General features: G+C 46.0%; 2 protein-coding genes across 2 annotated transcripts; one reads left to right on the top strand and one right to left on the bottom strand.

Moving 5' to 3' along the window:
• Positions 1-3,918: 3,918 nt before the first annotated feature.
• Positions 3,919-5,529, bottom strand: UQCRQ (ubiquinol-cytochrome c reductase complex III subunit VII). The gene is made up of 3 exons (XM_038552145.1): positions 5,368-5,529; positions 5,062-5,229; positions 3,919-4,084 (listed from the first exon to the last, which is right to left on the bottom strand). The coding sequence occupies exons 2-3, from the start codon at positions 5,213-5,215 to the stop codon at positions 3,990-3,992; spliced, it is 249 nt and encodes an 82-aa protein (XP_038408073.1). The 5' UTR covers positions 5,216-5,229; positions 5,368-5,529; the 3' UTR covers positions 3,919-3,989.
• Positions 5,530-7,254: 1,725 nt separating this feature from the next.
• GDF9 (growth differentiation factor 9) lies at positions 7,255-10,128 on the top strand. Its single transcript, NM_001168013.1, has 2 exons — positions 7,255-7,633; positions 9,164-10,128. The coding sequence occupies exons 1-2, from the start codon at positions 7,255-7,257 to the stop codon at positions 10,126-10,128; spliced, it is 1,344 nt and encodes a 447-aa protein (NP_001161485.1).
• The last annotated feature ends 8,689 nt before the right edge of the window (positions 10,129-18,817 follow it).

Below are 18,817 nucleotides of genomic sequence, written 5' to 3'. Positions count from 1 at the left end.
AGGAAAGGGCCTGAGGCTATGGTGTGCATAGGGGGAAAGAAGTACCATTCATCATCACAAGTGTGACAACACTGTGGAAGCCTCTGGGGTTTGAGCCTCTATCTTGCATGCCGCCCCAACCCCCAAAAGAAAAAACCCGTTACTGTCCAAGGAAGGAAGCAGTTAGGAAAAGTATTTCAACATAGGTCTATGTTACCTGTCATTGTTTTAAATTAAACGTGGAGGGGATCCCCGGGTGGCTCAGCGGTTTAGCGCCTGCCTTCAGCCCAGGGTGTGATCCTGGAGACCCCGGATCGAGTCCCACATCGGGCTCCCGGCATGGAGCCTGCTTCTCCCTCTGCCTGTGTCTCTGCCTCTCTGTGTCTTTCGTGAATAAATAAAATCTTAAAAAATAAACATGGAGCAAAAATCAAAGTTTTAAAAGCAAAGTAGCATCCAGACAGTATTAGCTGAAGTAACAGCAGTTGTCCACAGCCATCCCATAGCCCTTGAATAGTTGTGAAATCCTATTCCTGAAATTAATGAATATGAAGAATTCATGGGCTCTCCACAGTCAAGTATTTTGCTGAATGAACACAGCTACATACTCCTTCCTCCAGCAGAAAGGTCTCAGCAGCCTTTAACAGTTTCAGGCATAGGAGAAAGAATGCCTGGCTGAGAGGCAAGAGGGGGCGTCTAGGTTAATTGACCACAAGCCAGCACTTTCCCTTTGAGCTTTAGTCTTGTGTTCTCTCAACGACATGGGAGTAGATCTGAGGCCTCTCAGGCACTGACATTAGGTGTTCAAGTAATTAATTTACAGGAAGGAAATGAGAAGCATGTTTGATAGCTTCTAGCTTAGTAACTCTAGGATAACACCCAGGGATTTCTGCTGTTAAGTGCATAGGATGAAATGGGAGGAAAAGGGTGTAGCTACCTGAGCAGTTTGAAATACATTCCAGGTGGAGAGGAGACCATTAAAAGCTTGGCAGTAACTGGAGACGTTTTTTTGCTATCCCTGAGCAGGATATGCCTAATAAAAAATTAAAGACTCTGAAATGAAAAACTTTTCCAGGTAAAACTTCAAGGGCCAAAGTGTATTTGCTTTTTTGCTGGTTGGACATGGCACAGACTTCCGGGCCTCCACAGGCGATGCCTGCGTCGCGAGAACTTGGTTGGCGAACTGAAGTTCACTTTGCCACCCTGTACAGCCCAGAGATAAAAGCCCTGCTGGGGGCAGGGTGCTGCTGAGGTCAAAACGGGCTAAATGAGTAAGTGGCTGTGGCCGGGAGCAGAGAAAGGAGCCACACCCAAGCCTGGAGGCTCCAAGTGCAGGGTTCTAGGCTTTGGGACCCACAGCAGTGGTCCCCTTCTTCCTTGAGACTTCACCCATGTTTTTTTCTTTATGGATTTTGCCAGATCCACTGGTCCCTGAAATAATCCCAGATCCCCTATCACGTACAGGAGCACTAAGCTAGGACAACTCCCCACATTCTAGCCTCCCACCCACTTCATTATCCCACTACACAGGCTCCATGCCTCCCCTTCCCCCCAGCTCAGAGAACAAAGCCCTTTGGTGAGAGACAGGTTTAGGATTGACTTTCACCATTTTCTTCTAAAGCAGCTCAGCACATAAAAGGGCTTACAGCAGGGTCTTCTCAGCATGCTCCTAGGAGAAAATGGATTCAGACCTGGACTCGATGCCTGGTCAGAGCTGAGAAAGGGTGTTTGCTTTTGAGCTGTAATCTCCAAAGGCACCAAGGAATCAGGAATAGTCTTGGGGTAAAAATGAAGCCAAAATGGGAGAGGGTAGCCATCTCCCCGAAGCTTGGGGCTAATCAGAGAGAAAGAATAATGTCCCGTCAAGGCAGGGCCCTTCCCTGGCGCCTGAACCTGCTCAAACTATGCAAAGTGAAGGATGGGTGGTACATTTACATCTTCAGGTCCACAGCTTCATTGGACTCTCAAGTCTATGACACAAACATGCGGTAAACCCTGGCAACAAACTTGGATGGAGCCCAAGAGAGCCAGACCATGCTGGGTGAGGCTGGAGTTTTTATTATAGCGGTCCTTTGTGACGCCTGCCAGACCTACAGATCACTTATTTCACCATTACCACAACCCTAGGGTTTTAAGATTACCTTACCTGTGAAAAGGTCAAAGCTCAGGAATGCAGGTTACTTGTATCATATAGTGAAGCACAGGATAAAGGGAATGGACCCAAGGTCACCCAACTCAGAAGTTCTTTATCCTACCTCCCAATCAATACAATTTTTTAAAGATTTTATTTGAGGGCAGCCGGGTGGTGGTTTAGCACCGTCTTCAGCCCAGGGTGTGGTCCTGGAGACCTGGGATCAAGTCCCACGTCGGGCACCCTACATGGAGTCTGCTTCTCCCTCTGCCTGTGTCCCTGCCTCTCTCTCTCTGTCTCTCATGAATAAATAAAATTTTTTTTTTAATTTTTATTTATTTATGATAGTCACACAGAGAGAGCGAGAGAGGCAGAGACACAGGCAGAGGGAGAAGCAGGCTCCATGCACCGGGAGCCCGATGTGGGATTCGATCCCGGGTCTCCAGGATCGCGCCCTGGGCCAAAGGCAGGCGCTAAACCGCTGCGCCACCCAGGGATCCCTAAAATCTTTAAAAAAAAAAAAAAAAAAAAGATTTTGAGAGACACCATGAGCATGAGCAGTGAGGAAGCAGAAGGAAAAGGAGAAAACAGACTCCCCGCTGAGCAGGGAGCCACAAAGCAGGGCTGGATCCCAGGACCCAGGGATCATGACCTGAGCTGAAGGCAGACACAATCGAATGACCAACCCAGGTGCCCCTCAATGCAATTTATAGCACCATCTTTTTGAAGTATTTTAACTCTGGTTCCTAAAAGATAATAATCATTAGAATAAGAAAAAATATACAGACAGAAACTTAACTACACTGTAAAAGTTGCTGTTCCGGCCCAGCAAGCAGTTGTCTGCAGAAGTGAGGAAGTTTCTAGAAATGGAGCAGGGAACCAGAAGTATAAAGCTACCAACACCTACTTCTACCATCTCCTGGTGATGGAAAAAGGGTTACCTTTCTACTAAAAAGGTAATTCAAAGGCTCTAGAACGGGGGTAAACTTTTCAATAAAGGGCCAGAGTAAATATTTTAAGCATTACGGACCATATGTGACTAAAACCCACTATGAGCACAACCTGGTACAAACACAGGCAGTTTAACTTAAGAGACCAAGGGGAGACCTCTCCCCTCCTTTATAGCTGACTTCCTTCCCCTCAGATTAAGAAAGGCCTGTCTAGGACAGCTTTAGGAGCAAAAACTTCAGGGGCTCCTAGGTGGCTCAGTGGGTGAGAGTAGGCCTTTGGCTCAGGCTGTGATCCTGGGGTCCTGGGATTGAGTACCGCATCAGTCTTGCCACAGGGAGCCTGCTTCTCCCTCTATGTCTCTGCCTCTCTCTGTCTCATGAATAAATAGACAAAATCTTTAAAAAAGCCAAAACTTTAGTAACAGACTCTACCATTCGTTAGCTGTGTCATTTTGCTCAAATTACTTACTCTCACTGTGCTCGTGTGTCCTCATCTGCAGAAGGAGTACAATGATACTTAATGCAAAGGCAGTTGTGAAGTTTAAAAGCACTTATTTGTGTAAAGGGCTGAGTACCTGACACATGGTAATTACAATATAGCTACCGGATTTTATGGTTACTATAGGAGCAGACCCCTGGGAACCAACTGCACAGCTGATGCCACCCACAAGTGACCAGCTGCAGGAGTAGCTGCTGCTTATTTCCTGCAGATTATAGAACAAACACTAAGCCCAAATCCTTCACCCAACTCAGAGAGTAGCCAAACTTTTCAGGACTCATGCGACAAGGGGAGTTCATGAGCTTGAGCAGCAGCAGTCACACCAAGGACTTGCTCACAAAAATGCAAAATCACAACAGTGCAGTCCATAATAAGTTTATTACTTCTTCAAGTCGTCCAGACACTGGGAACTACGATCCAGATGAGTGGCTCATTTGTCATTTTCATAGGCAGCTGGATTCTTCCTCTTGGATTTCTCAAATTCCTGGGTTCCCCATGTGTAGACAAGGTAAAACGCTATGAACGCTTTAAAAATCAAAAATGACAGGAGTGAGCCCAGGGTGTCAGTCTTTTCCCACTCACTGCACGCTCTACCCTACTGTCTCTAGCTTCCAAGAAGCCACTTTGAAACCAGATGGTCAAGGAAGGTTTGGGGCACGAGGGCGGCTCAGTGGTTGAGCCTCTGCCTTTGCTCAGGTGGTGATCCAGGAGGCCTGGGATGGAGTCCCTGCAGGGAGCTGCTTCTCCCTCTACCTCTGAGAGTGGCTCTGCCTCTCTCTGTGTGTCTCACGGATAAAAAAATTTTTTTAAAGATTTTATTTATTCATGAGAGACAGAAAGAGGCAGAGACATAAACAGGCTCCATACAGGGAGCCTGACGTGGGACTCGATCTCGGGTCTCCAGGATCCCGCACTGGGCCGAAGGCGGTGCTAAACCAAGCCACCCAGGCCGCCCAAATCTTTTAAGGTTACATCACACACCCATTTTACAGGCGACCAAAAGAAAGGGCCAGCCCAGGAAAATCTGTCACCCAACCTTTCCTCGCTCTTCCATTGCACACACGCACACAAAAAACGTTAACGAGATAATGAGATAATTCAGGTAACATGTACCTGAATGTAACATTTACATTCGGGGCGCTTCCCCTCTGCCATTTAACAACTAGTGGTCACTTCTGTGGCTTTTGTGTGTGTGTGTGCCGATTCACAACGCTGTGCTCCCGCCATCCCTATCCGCTAACGCCTAACAGTTCATCGCTACGAAGTGGCCACCTCGGAGGGAGATGCTGGCACCACACAAGGGACCAAGTGTTGGTCTGTGACTCAGTTTGCTCCCTTGTAGGACGGGCGGGGGGCGGGGGGGAGGAGAATACACTAGGGCGAGGGCTTCCAGTGAGAAACCGCGTGTGCGGGGCAGGCTGCAGAGCGCCGGCGCCACGGAGGCTCCCCGAGGGAGGGCTCCGCTGTCACTCAGCATCCCCCGACCCGGCCGAGGCACTCACGGGGCACGACGCGAAGGGCGCACGCCCGCGTACGGCGCAGCACGTTGGGGATGCCTTTGCTGAAGTAGTGCGGGAAGGCGCGCTGCTCGAAGGGCGACAAACTGTAGGTGATCACATGCCGCATCCGGGTCAGGTTCCCAAACTCGCGGCCCATGGTCGCGGCGGCGCCTGCAAGACCGAGGGTGGACGGGCGCCTGCCTCAGCCCCCGCACGCGCCGCCCCCGCCCCCGCCCGCGCCCCCGCTCCCGCTCCCGCCGCCGCGGCGCCCCCACCCTCCCTGGTGACCACCCAGACCCCGCGACCCACCTCACTCCCGCACAGGGGTCACTTCGCCCTCCACCGTCGCGGGAACCGCCGGCGTCCGCCCGTCACTTCCGGGAGGCCGTGAAGTCACTTCCGGGGGATACCAGTTTCCGGCCGTCTCCGGGGGGAGGCGCCGTTGCTCCCCGTTCCGCAGAGAAGTGTTGTGCCCGGTGGCCCCGGGAGTGGGCGGGGCCGGCGCGGGACGCGGAGTACGGAGCGGGCTTTGGGGCCCGGGGGCGCTTCCCCTCTGCCTCCTGCCGCGCTGGAAGCGGCCGGGGCCGCGGGGAACAAAGAGACGTAGTGACCTCCGGCCGCGCCCCTCCGCGCTCCAGTCCGGGCGTTGAAGGGGCTCCGTTCTCTCCAGGACAGCGGCGACGCCGGCACCAGGAGCGCGCACGTGATGTGGGGCCTTCTCGGCGGCCTCGGGCCGACAGGCCTCTGGCGGGCGTGCGCTTGCCTGGGTAGAAACGTCTCCCCCGGTGGCGCCCCCGGAGTCCCCGAGGAATGGCGGGGGCGGGGCCGAGGCCACCTCGGAGCCGCGCAGCCAGTCCGGCCCCGACGCGCTGCGGTGCGCCCCCGCTTCTCCTCTGCCCCGGCGGCCGCCTCGGGATTTCGGGAAGCGCCCTGGGCGGGAGGCTGCTGCGGGCCCGGCCGCTCTGCTCGGCGCGCGGAGTCTGTGACTTGCCCGCCCGCCGCGTGTGCTGTCGGAGCACGCTGTCACTCAACAGGGGGCAGGTGTTTTATGGGACCCTGCCTCCCAGCCGGGGCTCAGGGCGCCTTGGCACGCAATCGAACTGAAAACTCGCAGACTTGCCTCAGTTTCATGACCCTAGTAGGTACCGCACAGAGTGCCCGTGAATCTTGTGCCCTGAACGCGGGTTGACGTCCTTCCAGCACGGTCTCCTTACGGGTGGCACCGGATAAGCCCTCGTTTCAGCCTTTCACGGCACAGCTCAGTCTCCTGTTCCTAAAACATCAGCTCTAGCTTTGTCTCAGCTGCAAGAACGTGAGTCCTTAAAACAAAAACACCCTAGCAAGTTAAATTAAAAATTAGAATTTAAGTTTAAAAACAAAACAAACAAAAAACCCTGCAAACATCTTCAAATCTTTCAACCCAAGTCTATGTAGATGAATGTGTGGACCAAAGTAAAGGATCAAGATCTTACATTTAAAGATGAGTCAAGGTTAAAAGTGATGTCCTTTATTAAAACATAGTGCAGGATTCCAAGTACATAATCCATAGGAAGCTCCCTGAGAATTGGGCAACCCAAAGGTTCTCTGCTCTCTGGAGTTTTAATGTCAATTGTGACTTTTTTCCTCACTCTCCAAAGCAATATGCAGTAAGTAATTATTCTAACCACCTGGCAGTGGGGGAGGTGATGAGGATGAAGGGAGAGGAAGAGGGAACAACCCAATAAATTACATAGCAACAGACCTTCATATCATCATGAATAATTAGCTTCCCCACTTGCTTTGGAAGTCCCAGCAAGTACCTAAGGAACTTTTTAAGAATCCTAATCTCAAAAAAATGGTTGGTTTTATGATCATTTCTCAATTCCGTTGGCCTTTCAGTTTGCATAACTAGTCCATTGGCATAACAATAACTGAAGAGGTTTTAAATAAATGCCTCGAAAAGGGAGAGAGGAAAGTGAAATAACAGATACATTTGTATCTAATGAGGACAAATTAGATAAATAGGACGGTATCAGCAGTTTGATGCACAGCTGACAAAAATTGTCTTCAGCTAGGCGTCCTTGAGGTTGATTACAGAAGTGACCCTAGCCTACCCCCACACCTAAAATTTATTTAAGAGACCAACCTAGGTACTTCCGGGCTTTTAGGAAGAAGACTGATATGGGGAAATGCATCCCTGGCTAGCTCTTCCAGGCCATGGCACTTCTCAGCAACTTCTTCCTTTGGTTTTTCTGCTTAACGTTGCTGTGTTTTCCTATTAGTCTTGGTTCTCAAGTTTCGAGAGGAGAAGCTCGGGCGGCGGCTGGAGCTGAGTCGGAATCTGTGGCTGAGCCTTGGTCATTGCTGCGGCCTCCAGATGGAAGAGACAGATCTGGCTTCCTTTCTCCTCTTTTCAAGGTTCTATATGATGGGCAAGGTGGCACGCCTAGAGCTTTGCGCTACATGAAGAGGCTCTATAAGGCCTGTGCTACCAAGGAGGGGATCCCTAAATCCAACAGAAGCCCTCTTTACAACACTGTTCGACTCTTCACGTCCTGTGCCCAGCACACGCAGGCTCCTGGGGACCAGGCGACAGGTGTGTAGGAGCAGACTGGTTAACGGGTGGTGGGAAGATGATAGACTTGTCTGTGTTGCAGTTATTAGAAAGGAGCTGGGCCTTGCTCCTCGAATTACATATTACTTTGCATGATCCTCAGTATCCACATTGCAACAAATCTGGTACTTGATCTTACTGTTTCTTCCTAATGCTCTCCTGGAATAAGGGGGGCTCCTATGGTAGAACTTTAGAGCTAGAAGAGACTTAACAGCTCTAAAAGCTGAACAGAGTGTGGCTGGAGGTTGGCTTCTTATCCAGGTCACAAAATTCAGACTGGAAACCAGGTATTTTGACCTCTCTTGGCTTATTCTTACCATTCTATCAGTGTTGACCTGGAACTGTGTCTAAAACATCTCCTAGCTACCGAAGTATCTATTGTGTTAAATAGGATTTTACTGCTTTATATGAGGAAAACTGAAGTCTGCATTTGGAACAGTAGGTCCTCTGAAGAACCAGGTGTTGGTCATCAACCTGACCCAGCACTTTGGAGTCCTATGTGAGAAAGGAGCAGTGCTTTAAAAAACAAAACAAAACAAAAATCCCTCTACATTCTTACTAGCTCATGACCAAAACTGTTTTTTTTTTTTTTTTAAGATTTTATTCACTTATGCATGAGAGACCGGCAGAGAGAAGCAGGCTTCTCTCTGAAGAGGAGCCTGATGCAGGACTCCATCCCAGGACCCCGGCATCCTGACCTGAGCCAAAAGCAGATGCCCAACCACTGAGCCACCCAGGTGCCCCTGACACAAACAGTTCTAACCCAACAGGTCAGCTGTGGCTGTTTTAAACCCTTTCTCCTGGGCAGCTCCGGTGGCTTGGTGGTTTAGCGCCACCTTCAGCCCAGGGTATGATCCTGGAGACCCGGGATGGAGTCCCACATCAGGCTTCCTTCATGGAGCCTGCTTCTCCCTCTGCCTGTCTCTCTCTCTCTCTCTCTCTCTCTCTCTCTCTCTCTCTCTCTCTCCTTCTGTCTCATGAATAAACAAAATCTTAAAAAAAAAAAAAAAACCCTTTCTCCTTTTTCAAAGTCTTATTACAGTGGCTTTAGAGCCTCCATTTGTTATCATTCTCAAGTGTTCCCAATTAGACCATTAAGTTTTTCGTTGATTCTGTTCATTAGGGCTTAAAAAGTCGTCTTAACAAGACCAATAAATGTGTTTGAGTTTTCTCTCTAGAGATTCTCCAGGAGAAAAATAGTATTTATTAGCTGCTTCTAGGTTTGGAGCCAATGATTGAGATTGGGAAACAATGATTTTCTATGGTTGTTCACCACCAAAGCCATTCAGACTTTCTGTTGATAAAATAGCTAGGTTGGGCACTCTGGCAGTTAGCGTGGTACCTGTAGCAGGTATTTTCTCTGACTCACCTCCCCCCCCCCCCCTTCCTCTTTAAGACTGGGGGAAGTGGGGAAAGAGAAGGGAGAAAGCACATGACAAGGACAAATGCCTTGACTGCTTGTTATGTTGTGTTTGTATGCAAGCACTACTGGCAGGTTGTTTTTCTTCTCAGGCTCTGTTCCACCTGTGGACCTGCTCTTTAACCTGGATCGTGTTCCTCCCGTTGAACACTTACTGAAGTCGGGTTTGCTGTACTCTTTCAGCAATTCCATTTCTTTCCCCTCTGCCGTTAAATGTCTGTGCCACCTGGTGATCAAAGAGCCAGAGTTTTCTAGCTGGACCCCCCAGAGAGCTCCATCCTTATTGACCTTTAACTCACAGTTTGAATTGAAAAAGAAATACAAATGGTTTGAGGTTGATGTGACCACTGCTCTCCGGCCTCTAGTGGCCTTGCACAAGAGAAGTCTTCACATGTCTGTAAATTTTACCTGTGTGAGAAACCAGCAGCAGGATCCTGTGGCACAGGATGGGCCGTGGAATAGGACGCTGCTGGTACCCCCATCCCTGCTTTTATATCTGAATGACACAAGTGCTCAGGCTCATCACAGGTGGGATTCCCTTCACTATAAAAGGAGATCTTCACAGAGGGCTGACCAGAAGGGAGGTCTGTCTGCCTGTCCCATAGGAGAGGAATCGACTGAAGGTGGAAGATCTTCCCGTCACCGGAGAGGTCAGGACACCGTCAGCTTGGAACTGCACAAGCCTCTGGCTCCCGCTTCTTTCAATCTGAGTGAATACTTGAAACACTTTCTTTTCCCCCAACACGAGTGTGAGCTCCACGACTTCAGGCTGAGCTTTAGTCAGCTGAAGTGGGACAACTGGATCGTGGCCCCGCACAGATACAACCCTCGATACTGTAAAGGGGACTGTCCAAGGGCAGTTGGACATCGATATGGCTCGCCAGTGCACACCATGGTGCAGAACATCATCCATGAGAAGCTCAACTCGTCAGTGCCAAGACCATCGTGCGTACCTGCCAAATACAGCCCTCTCAGTGTTTTGACCATTGAGCCAGATGGCTCAATTGCTTACAAAGAATATGAAGATATGATAGCCACTAAGTGCACTTGTCGTTAACATAGGCTTCTTGAAATGAAAGCTTTTGAGCCTCTTCAGCAGAGGAAGTCCTGAGCGCCTATCTGTGCCTTCAAGGGAGAGTTCTGGGTGTCAAATCACTTTAAGTGCAGTACGAGTTGTATAAGAAGGAGCCTGTGTGGATGAACCCATGGTGTGGCACCTGTCAGTGTAAAGTGGTAACATCTGCCTTTATTTCCAGATGTAAACAAAATAATTTTGGAGGGCTTTCAACTTTTTTCCCTGAGCGATTTTTTTTTTTTCTTGGAGTCTTGTTTTTGAGTGAAAAGAAACATCTTAACATAAACCTTGGATGGAATTGCAGCTCTAAATAGTTGAGTGCTATAGTTTTATTTCCTGGAAGAATAAATCCCTCTCTGTGGCATAAATTTACCATGTGTGTGCCTTTTTTGTTTTAAAGGATTGCTTTCAAATGGTCTTTTGGGAGGGAGAAGCATACCTATAAGCTAGTTTTGGCTTAACTTTTGTCTTTTTAGAGTAAAAGAGAAGCTAGCTTCTCCACCTGAAACCTGTTGAAGGGTATTTATTGGGACTGTAAGCACATAACCTATGTCCATTTGTTAGTGTGATGGGTGTACCATATGCTATTTCAGCTCTTCAGGTGGAACGTATAAATAGGGTGGCTCACATAAACCCCAACATTTGTCCTATTTTTTTTTTTAACAAATTGTTTTGCAGATTTTTACAAGATGATGACAGTGTTGAAGATTTTTAGAATATTTTCTCTTTTATGTATTTAAAACCTCTGACCTCACGGAAGGAAGTCAAGGAACATTTTTTCCTTTTTGTTTGTTTTTGCAGATTTCCCTCAGCTACCATCACTGACCCCATACATTTTTTCCAGGTGGATTTGGGAGTGTTGCCATTAAACTAACCTGGGAGTGATGAGGTTACATTACAGAACAGGCCCATTTGGATATGATGGTTTATATGTAGGTTTTCAATAAATCCTACCTTGGGAGAGCCCTAGAGGTACACAGTTAGGATTAATGCAGTGATGCCTGTTTCAGCATTTCTAACACCCTAATACACAAACCAAAGTAACTCCTAAATGCAAGATGTACTTTTAATTCTTTTTTTAAGGTTTTATTTGAGTAATTTCTTCAGCCAACATGGGGCTGGAACTCAGAACTGCACGATCAAGAGTAGCTTGCTCTTCCAAATGAGCCAGCCAACCACCCTGCACTCTCATTCTTGTAAATCTTTTCTTAGTAGTTAGTGCTTACTGCCTAAGGAGCCAGCTGGGATTTTGATCGGGATTGTGTTGAATCTGTCAGTTTGGGAAGTATTAGCATTTTAGCAATGTTAAGTCTTATAATCCCTGAGCATGGGAAGCTTTTCCTTTTGATTGAGGTCGTCTTTCATTGCTCTCAACAATGTTCTGCACTTTTCGAATGTAAGTTTTGCACTTGATATTGTTAAATTCTAAGTATTCTTGCTGTGACTGGTAATAGAATTTTTAATTTCCTTTTCTGTTTCCTGGTGTGCCATCTTCCATACATGTCACAAGCCTGCACAAACGGACAGGAGTGCTCTTAGCTGCTCATGATTTCTTCCTCTCAAAAACATTTTTTAAAAAAGAGCCTGGGGCATCTGGGTGGCTAAGTTGGTAAAGGAATCTGTTTCTCCTCGGCTCCTCGCCCTTACGTGCGTACGTTCTGTTTCTCTCAAAAACGTGAAGGAAAAAGACTGAAACAAGGGGAGGTTTTAGGTGGCTCAGTTTCCAAGTAACTTTGCCATCTTGTTGTTTAACCTGAAGGCGTTCTTATTCTGTCGTAAATGAGGCTGGCCAGTCTAAGAGATGGTGTTTCAAGGGTTTTGTCTGGTCCTCTGTCATTCTTGAGGGTGTTAAAAAAAAAAACATGAGTAACGGTGGCGATATACAATTGAACTTACTTGAAGGTTAAGTCTCCCTTAAAGATGGCTGTTTTCCAGTGGACCACATAAAATATGTATCATGTTAAAGTATTCCTCATTATTCAAACTAAACTTAAACCCCCCCCCCAAAAAAAAGGGATTTTTTTTTATTCATGGCCTAGTTGGTTTTTTGTTTTGTTTTTCAAAGATTTATTTATTCATGATAAACAGAAAGAGACCCAGGAAGAGGGAGAAGCAGGCTCCATGCCGGGAGCTCCACGTGGGACTCAATCCCGGGACCCCAGGATTGCGCCCTAGGCCAAAGGCAGGTGCCAAACTGCTGAGCTGCCCAGGGATCCCCTGTTCTTTTGTTTTGTTTTGTGTTTTGATTCATGAGAGAGACGGAGAGGCAGAGACACAGGCAGAGGGAGAAGCAGGTTCCATGCAGAGAGCCTGATGTGGGACTCGATCCCAGGACTCCAGGATCATGCCCTGGGCCAAAGGCAGGCACTGAACCACTGAGCCACCCGGGGAGCCCCTCATGGTCTAGTTCTGTGGTTGAGTAGGGATATGGTTTGCAACCTGAAGGTTTAGAAAAAAAAAAAAAAGTTCTGATAGAAGCGAAGTGTTAGGGTTAAAGCCAAAATTAGGGGCAGAAAAGTAGTTCATCTTTAGAGGTAAGTTCTAAAGGAGACTTAATTGTGTATAGTATTTAGATGCTACAATGGTGTTGTGATAGCATGAACTGTAAGTTTGGCTTCCCTGTTATTTTGGGCTTTTTTTTTTTGGTGGGGGGGTTGCTTGTTAATCTAGTTTCTTCATTCATGGGACAGTGCTAATACTAAGGGATGATAAATCTGCTCAATTTAAACTTGAAAAAATTCTCTTCTGCGCAGCACAGGAGGATATACACTAGTCTCCCAAGTACCGCCTTCAAATGAAACCTGTTTTTCTTTAGTTACTCTTAGAAAAGCTGCCGCTTGAGAAAAGAAATGAGAAAGGACAATGGTGATTGAAATCTGGAAATTCAAGGATGAGGCTACATGTGCCTTAAAGAGATGCATTCAGCTTTGGTATTTAGTCCAGATGAGATAGGAGGTCACCTAATGGGATGGGTGCTTTAGTATGCCAAAGAACAATGGGGCATGTCAGGAGCCAGTTTTACTTCAGCTCTGGGTTTCCTGTTCCTTATCTGTTTAAATCAACTCCTGTGTTACACTGAATACTTGGTGTGTTACTAACTAGGTTCAAGGGTGGCAGCCACTGGACTTGGTTTAGACTGTTTAGACAGTCTGGGGAGGGGGGGGAATAAAGCTACTCTGTGGTGGGGTGGGTAAAGGAGGAAGTGTTCATGGTTATACAAATGATAAAAGCAAAATGTTCAGAACTTGATTTATATCCAAATTGTAAGTAATCATTTACATTGGTAATTTAAGGATTGTAAGTTATAAAATGATAAATGAAGTGAAATGAAAATACTTCAGATATTATTTTAGAGGATGTTAGTCCCCAAAACATTTTTTTTAAAGATTTTATTTATCTGACAGAGAACGAACACAAGAACCCTGGCCAAAAGCATGCTGTTAGGGACACCTGGGTGGCTCAGCGGTTAAGTGTCTGCCTTCAGCTCAGGGTGTGATCCTGAAATCCAGAGATCAAGTCCCACATCAGGCTCCGTGCATGGAGCCTGCTTCTCCCTCTGCCTGTGTCTCGCCCCTCTCTCTCTCATGAATAAATACATAAAATCTTAATGGATCAAACAGCATGTTTTTTTTTAACTGTTCTCTAAATAGAAGGAAAAAAAAACACAACTAGAGGGTTCAAACACTTCATTCTTGACCAGAATTGACAGGTCAAGTAGGCTCTCTGTGTGTTTAATTACTTCCTGATGCAGTTGTCTTTCCCAAAGCACAGATTTATTAATCTTTGGAAAGGGCCCTAATATGTTAGACCAGGGCTATTTCAGTACTTAAAGAATGGGGGGATCCCTGGGTGGCGCAGCGGTTTGGCGCCTGCCTTTGGCCCAGGGCGTGATCCTGGAGACCCGGGATCAAATCCCACGTCAGGCTCCCGGTGCATGGAGCCTGCTTCTCTCTCTGCCCCTCTCTCTCTCTCTCTCTCTCTCTCTCTCTCTCTCTCTCTCTCTGTGACTATCATAAAAAAAAAAAAAAAAATTTTAAAAAATGGGATTTTTTTTAGGTCGTCTATAAGTATTTGTCCCTTTTGAATATGTAATGCAACTAGCATGTAACTATTGAGTAATATATGTGGGTAAGAGTCAACAGTATTTTAGACACTGCTTGAGAAGTGCTACGTGAACAGTTCTTTACAGATCTGTCTTTGGTGCTGGTGTCTTTCCCTTTGGAATGCTATGACGGACACTGTTAGGAGTTCACAGTCTGTGCCTCGGTCATTTTGGCTTTCTCAGAAATAGCTCACTGAATAAATATTTATCGAACACAGACTATGGGCCAGGTGCTATGTGTGGTTAAGAACGGAGTCTAATGTTCTCAGCTGCAGGAAAAATATATCACGTACCGGAAACAGAAACTTCCTTTATTACTCTAAATTCCAAAAGTGAGCTTTTATCACCAGAGAACATTCTTTGGAAGAATATACTTTGAGGTGATACTACATAAGCAGACTGAATGAATAGTATTTTTAGGTTGGAATTCTTTAAAACTTAAGGTAATTGTAGATAAATATGCAATAGTAAGAAATACCAGAGATACCATGTTTATCTTTTGTCCAGTTTTCTCAATGATAATATCTTGTGAAACTGTAGCATGCTATCTCAACAAGGATATTGTTGTTGATAGATTTTTTTATATATATATACACACACACACACACACACACACACACACACACACACACATTGAAACCTACTGGTTGAAGGGAAATGTTCATCCCAACATCAAAGTCTTAATAGACCCTGGTGTTTTGTTATATTGATATTTTTATATTAATGATTGAATACTTTTTCATCTTCTGCCATTTCACTCCTACCCTTGAAACTTGGAATCCTTTAAACTATAGTTTTATTTATTCAGGAAGTACATATTGACCATATACCACACGTTAGGTACTCCTCTAAGTGGTTTAATAGTGGTAAATAAGATAAACATGGTAGTTGTTCCTATGACGCTTATATTACAGTGGAATGGAACAGGCAACATACAAACATCAGGAGCTTCTAGGCAGGACAAACTGAGGTGAGAATGAGCTTGTGTTCTCAGAACCGAAAGAACTGGGTGTGACTGGCAAGTAGGAAAGGAGGGAAGGGTGGAATGCCAAGTGGAGTGGGAGGAGAGGAGATTGAAGAGCAGACTGACCAGATAGATGATAAAGACCTTGTTTAGCCAGCACAAAGGGATTGGCTAGGAAGCCACTGACAATCTTAAATCAGGGACCGGAAATAGTTGGATTCACTTTTTTTTTTTTTTTTTAAAGATCACTCTTTATGTCACATGTGCAGTTGTTTGGCAGAACCTAGTCTGAAGCATGAAAATGGCTTTAGGGGACTCTTGTCAGCATCCAAGGGAGAGAGGATGCTGACTTGGATTATGGCAGCGGAGATGGGGATTTAGAGGTGAAAAACTTGGCATGTTTTTCCGTGGGTTCTTGATTTTTGTTACTGGGCACATCCCTCTGAGGTTGTAGGGTTGCAACCTTCTAGACAGAAGAAACTCTGGTGCATGTGGTGACGCGAGAGAATAAAACTTCTCCCATTCCCTGGCTTCATATTCCCATCCACATGAGCTGTGTCTTAATTATAACTTTTGTTGGTTCTTTTGGTTTTCTTCATATTTCTTAAGAGTTCTATTGGTTTGGGGGCATCTGGGTGGCTGTCGGTTAAGGTCTGCCTTCAGCTCAGGTCATGATCCCAGGGCTCCCTGCTCAGTGGGGGTCTGCTTCTCCCTCTGCCCCTAACCCCACTCATGCATGCTTGCACTCTTTCTCAAAAATCTTTAAAAAAAAAAATACTAAAAGTTCTGTGTGTTTGGTCTTTCCCTTTCGTGTTAGAGGTGTTTCCAAGAAATCTTCTGTTGTGCATCTAGAAGTCCAAGGCCCTAGAAAGCTATGGGAATATCTGGGTGAGAGGGCAGGAATTGTTTTCATTTAAGGCTTGTGCATTTGAGGCTTCTAATGGTTTCTATAGGTTTCTGCACAGAAGAATTACTGTATCTTCTGATGGGAGGAAGAGGGGACAAAATACAGACTGCAGCTGATGGTTGTAGACCTCAGTAATGCAAGGGACTATGGGCTTTTACCTAATCTTCTTATCCCCATATGGTGATTCCACCCCCCTTCCCCCAATCTCCACCACACCTGGAGTTGACTTGTCTGGAGCCTCTTTGATTACATACTTACACAGAATCAACCTTCATTCTCCTCTACTGGGGTGGAGTTGTTCACCTAGCTGCTTGGAGTAGGGGAGTGTACACTGGAGTCTAATTGTGGTATCTCTAGACTCTGTCAATACTCAGCATCCTAGCAGGCACCATTGCCTTCTATAGTATACAGCATCTTTATTTCCTGATATTTCCCGGGCTTCTCTCTGCACCTCAGGTAGTGTCTTGTTGACATCCCCATCCATAGCAGGTTTAGGTTTCCTTTTTCATGGGTGCTGCTGGCTCTCGCAGCCAATCTCCACTACCCCCAAATTTATTCACACTCATCTTCTAAACTCTCCTATCCTTTGTCCCTGGGAGTATATTTGATAATCACTTGCTCTAATGGCAGTGGAAGGGAGTAGAGATGAAGGCATATGAAAAGTCCCATGTAAAGTCTCTGTTCAAAACTTAGAGAAAATTGATTAGAAAACTAGAGCAAACTCTAATCCCTTTGTAATCTGCAAAGAACTTTTTATATGTTCCTCTTTGGTAGCTTCCTTAGACTTCTCCACCTTATCCTTGAGGTCAGGTCAGTTTTGGGTAAAGAAAGTGAACTTACGGGATCCCTGGATGGCTCAGCGGTTTAGCGCCTGCCTTCAGCCCAGGGCGTGGTCCTGGAGTCTGGGAATCGAGTCCCATGTCAGGCTCCCTGTATGGAGCCTGCTTCTCCCTCCGCCTGTGTCTCTGCCTCTCTGTGTCTCTCATGAATGAATAAAATCTTTAAAAAATATATACAAAAAAAGTGGACTTATTTCTAAGGCAGGAGAATATCCAGTATGTGGACTGCATGCCATATTTAAGATTTTTTTAAAGTACCTCATTAGATAGTACTAAGACTAGTCTACTTGTCAATAAGCAATTGAAAGTTTTGCCTCAATGTAGAAAATTTGAATTCATTTGTACGTTTTAAAAAGGGGAAAACAGTTTGTTAAAGTCAAAGGTTAATGTGCCCAACTTTCATTGTGTCATTTGCCAGGAAAATTTGTGCTGTAAACTTGGCAAATCATTGCATGGTTGGAGAAGAAAATGCTCAGGATCACAAGTTGTCATTGTGTTCATGCCCTTGACCATTGTCAGTTTGTGAAATACAAAGGGCTAAAGCCAACTGGTGGCGATGAAGGATTCTTGGAGATGGACTAAAGTGATGGCACACAGGGACCTTTCCCTGGAACCAAAGGGTTCATAGCTTCATCTTTTTCAGCTTTTTTTTCCAACAACTCTACTGGCAAGTGGGGCAAAAGGGATCCCCAGCAGAGCAGCACTTTGTTTATGACCACTCATCAAGATCCTACTGGAGAGAGATGCCTGGGTGGCTCAGTGGTTGAGCATTTGCCTTTGGCTCAGGTCTTGATCCCCAGGTCCTGGAATCGAGTTCCCCATCATGCTCTCCGCCAGGAGCCTACTTCTCCCTCTCCCTCTGCCTATGTCTCTGTCTCTCTGTATGTGTCTCCTGTGAATAAATAAAATCTTAAAAAAAAAAAAAAATCCTACCAGAGAGAGAAACGGTAGACCTAGGCAAGAGAGGAATGAAAACCACAAGCCCTGGAACCACCTTGGCTGTATCTTGGGGCACTTGAGCTAACATCTCTGAACCCAGCTTCCTTATCAGTGAAATGGAGATACTAAGAGTGCCCATTTAATAGGGTTGTTGGGAAGATTCAATGAGTTAATACGTGTAAAGAGCTGAGAACAGTGTCCAGCAAATAAATTCTCAGTGCATGCTGTTTTTAAACATTTTTATTTATTTATGATAGTCACAGAGAGATAGAGGCAGAGACATAGGCAGAGGGAGAAGCAGGCTCCATGCACCGAGAGCCCGATGTGGGATTCGATCCCGGGTCTCCAGGATTGCGCCCTGGGGCAAAGGCAGGCGCCAAACCGCTGCGCCACCCAGGGATCCCTGCATGCTGTTTTTATTAGTACCATAACTAAGATGCTCTGAAGCTGTACTGTCCTAGTCATTACCATATGTGACTATTGAGCTTTTAAGATAGGGCTACTCAAAATGGAAACAAGCTGTGAATGTAACATATACAATAGCTCTTTAAGACTTACTATGGGGATCCCTGGGTGGCGCAGTGGTTTGGCGCCTGCCTTTGGCCCAGGGCGCGATTCTGGAGACCCGGGATCGAATCCCACATCGGGCTCCCGGTGCATGGAGCCTGCTTCTCCCTCTGCCTATATCTCTGCCTCTCTCTCTCTCTCTCTCTGTGACTATCATAAATAAAAAAAAAAATTAAAAAAAAAAAGACTTACTATGAAAAGATGTAAAATATCTAAATGTTATATTGATTAGGTGTTAAAGTGATGACTTTCTGACATGTTGGATCTATTTGGATATATTAAATATGTATTATAAAAATTCATCTAAATTTTAAATGAGGCTATGAGATTATTTAAAACTGCATGTGTGGCTC

Source organism: Canis lupus, chromosome 11 (genome assembly GCF_011100685.1).
Source record: "Canis lupus familiaris isolate Mischka breed German Shepherd chromosome 11, alternate assembly UU_Cfam_GSD_1.0, whole genome shotgun sequence".
In the NCBI taxonomy this organism is placed as follows: domain Eukaryota; kingdom Metazoa; phylum Chordata; class Mammalia; order Carnivora; family Canidae; genus Canis; species Canis lupus.
The sequence above is the reverse complement of the archived record's forward strand: the minus strand, read 5'-3'. Positions and strand labels throughout refer to the sequence as shown.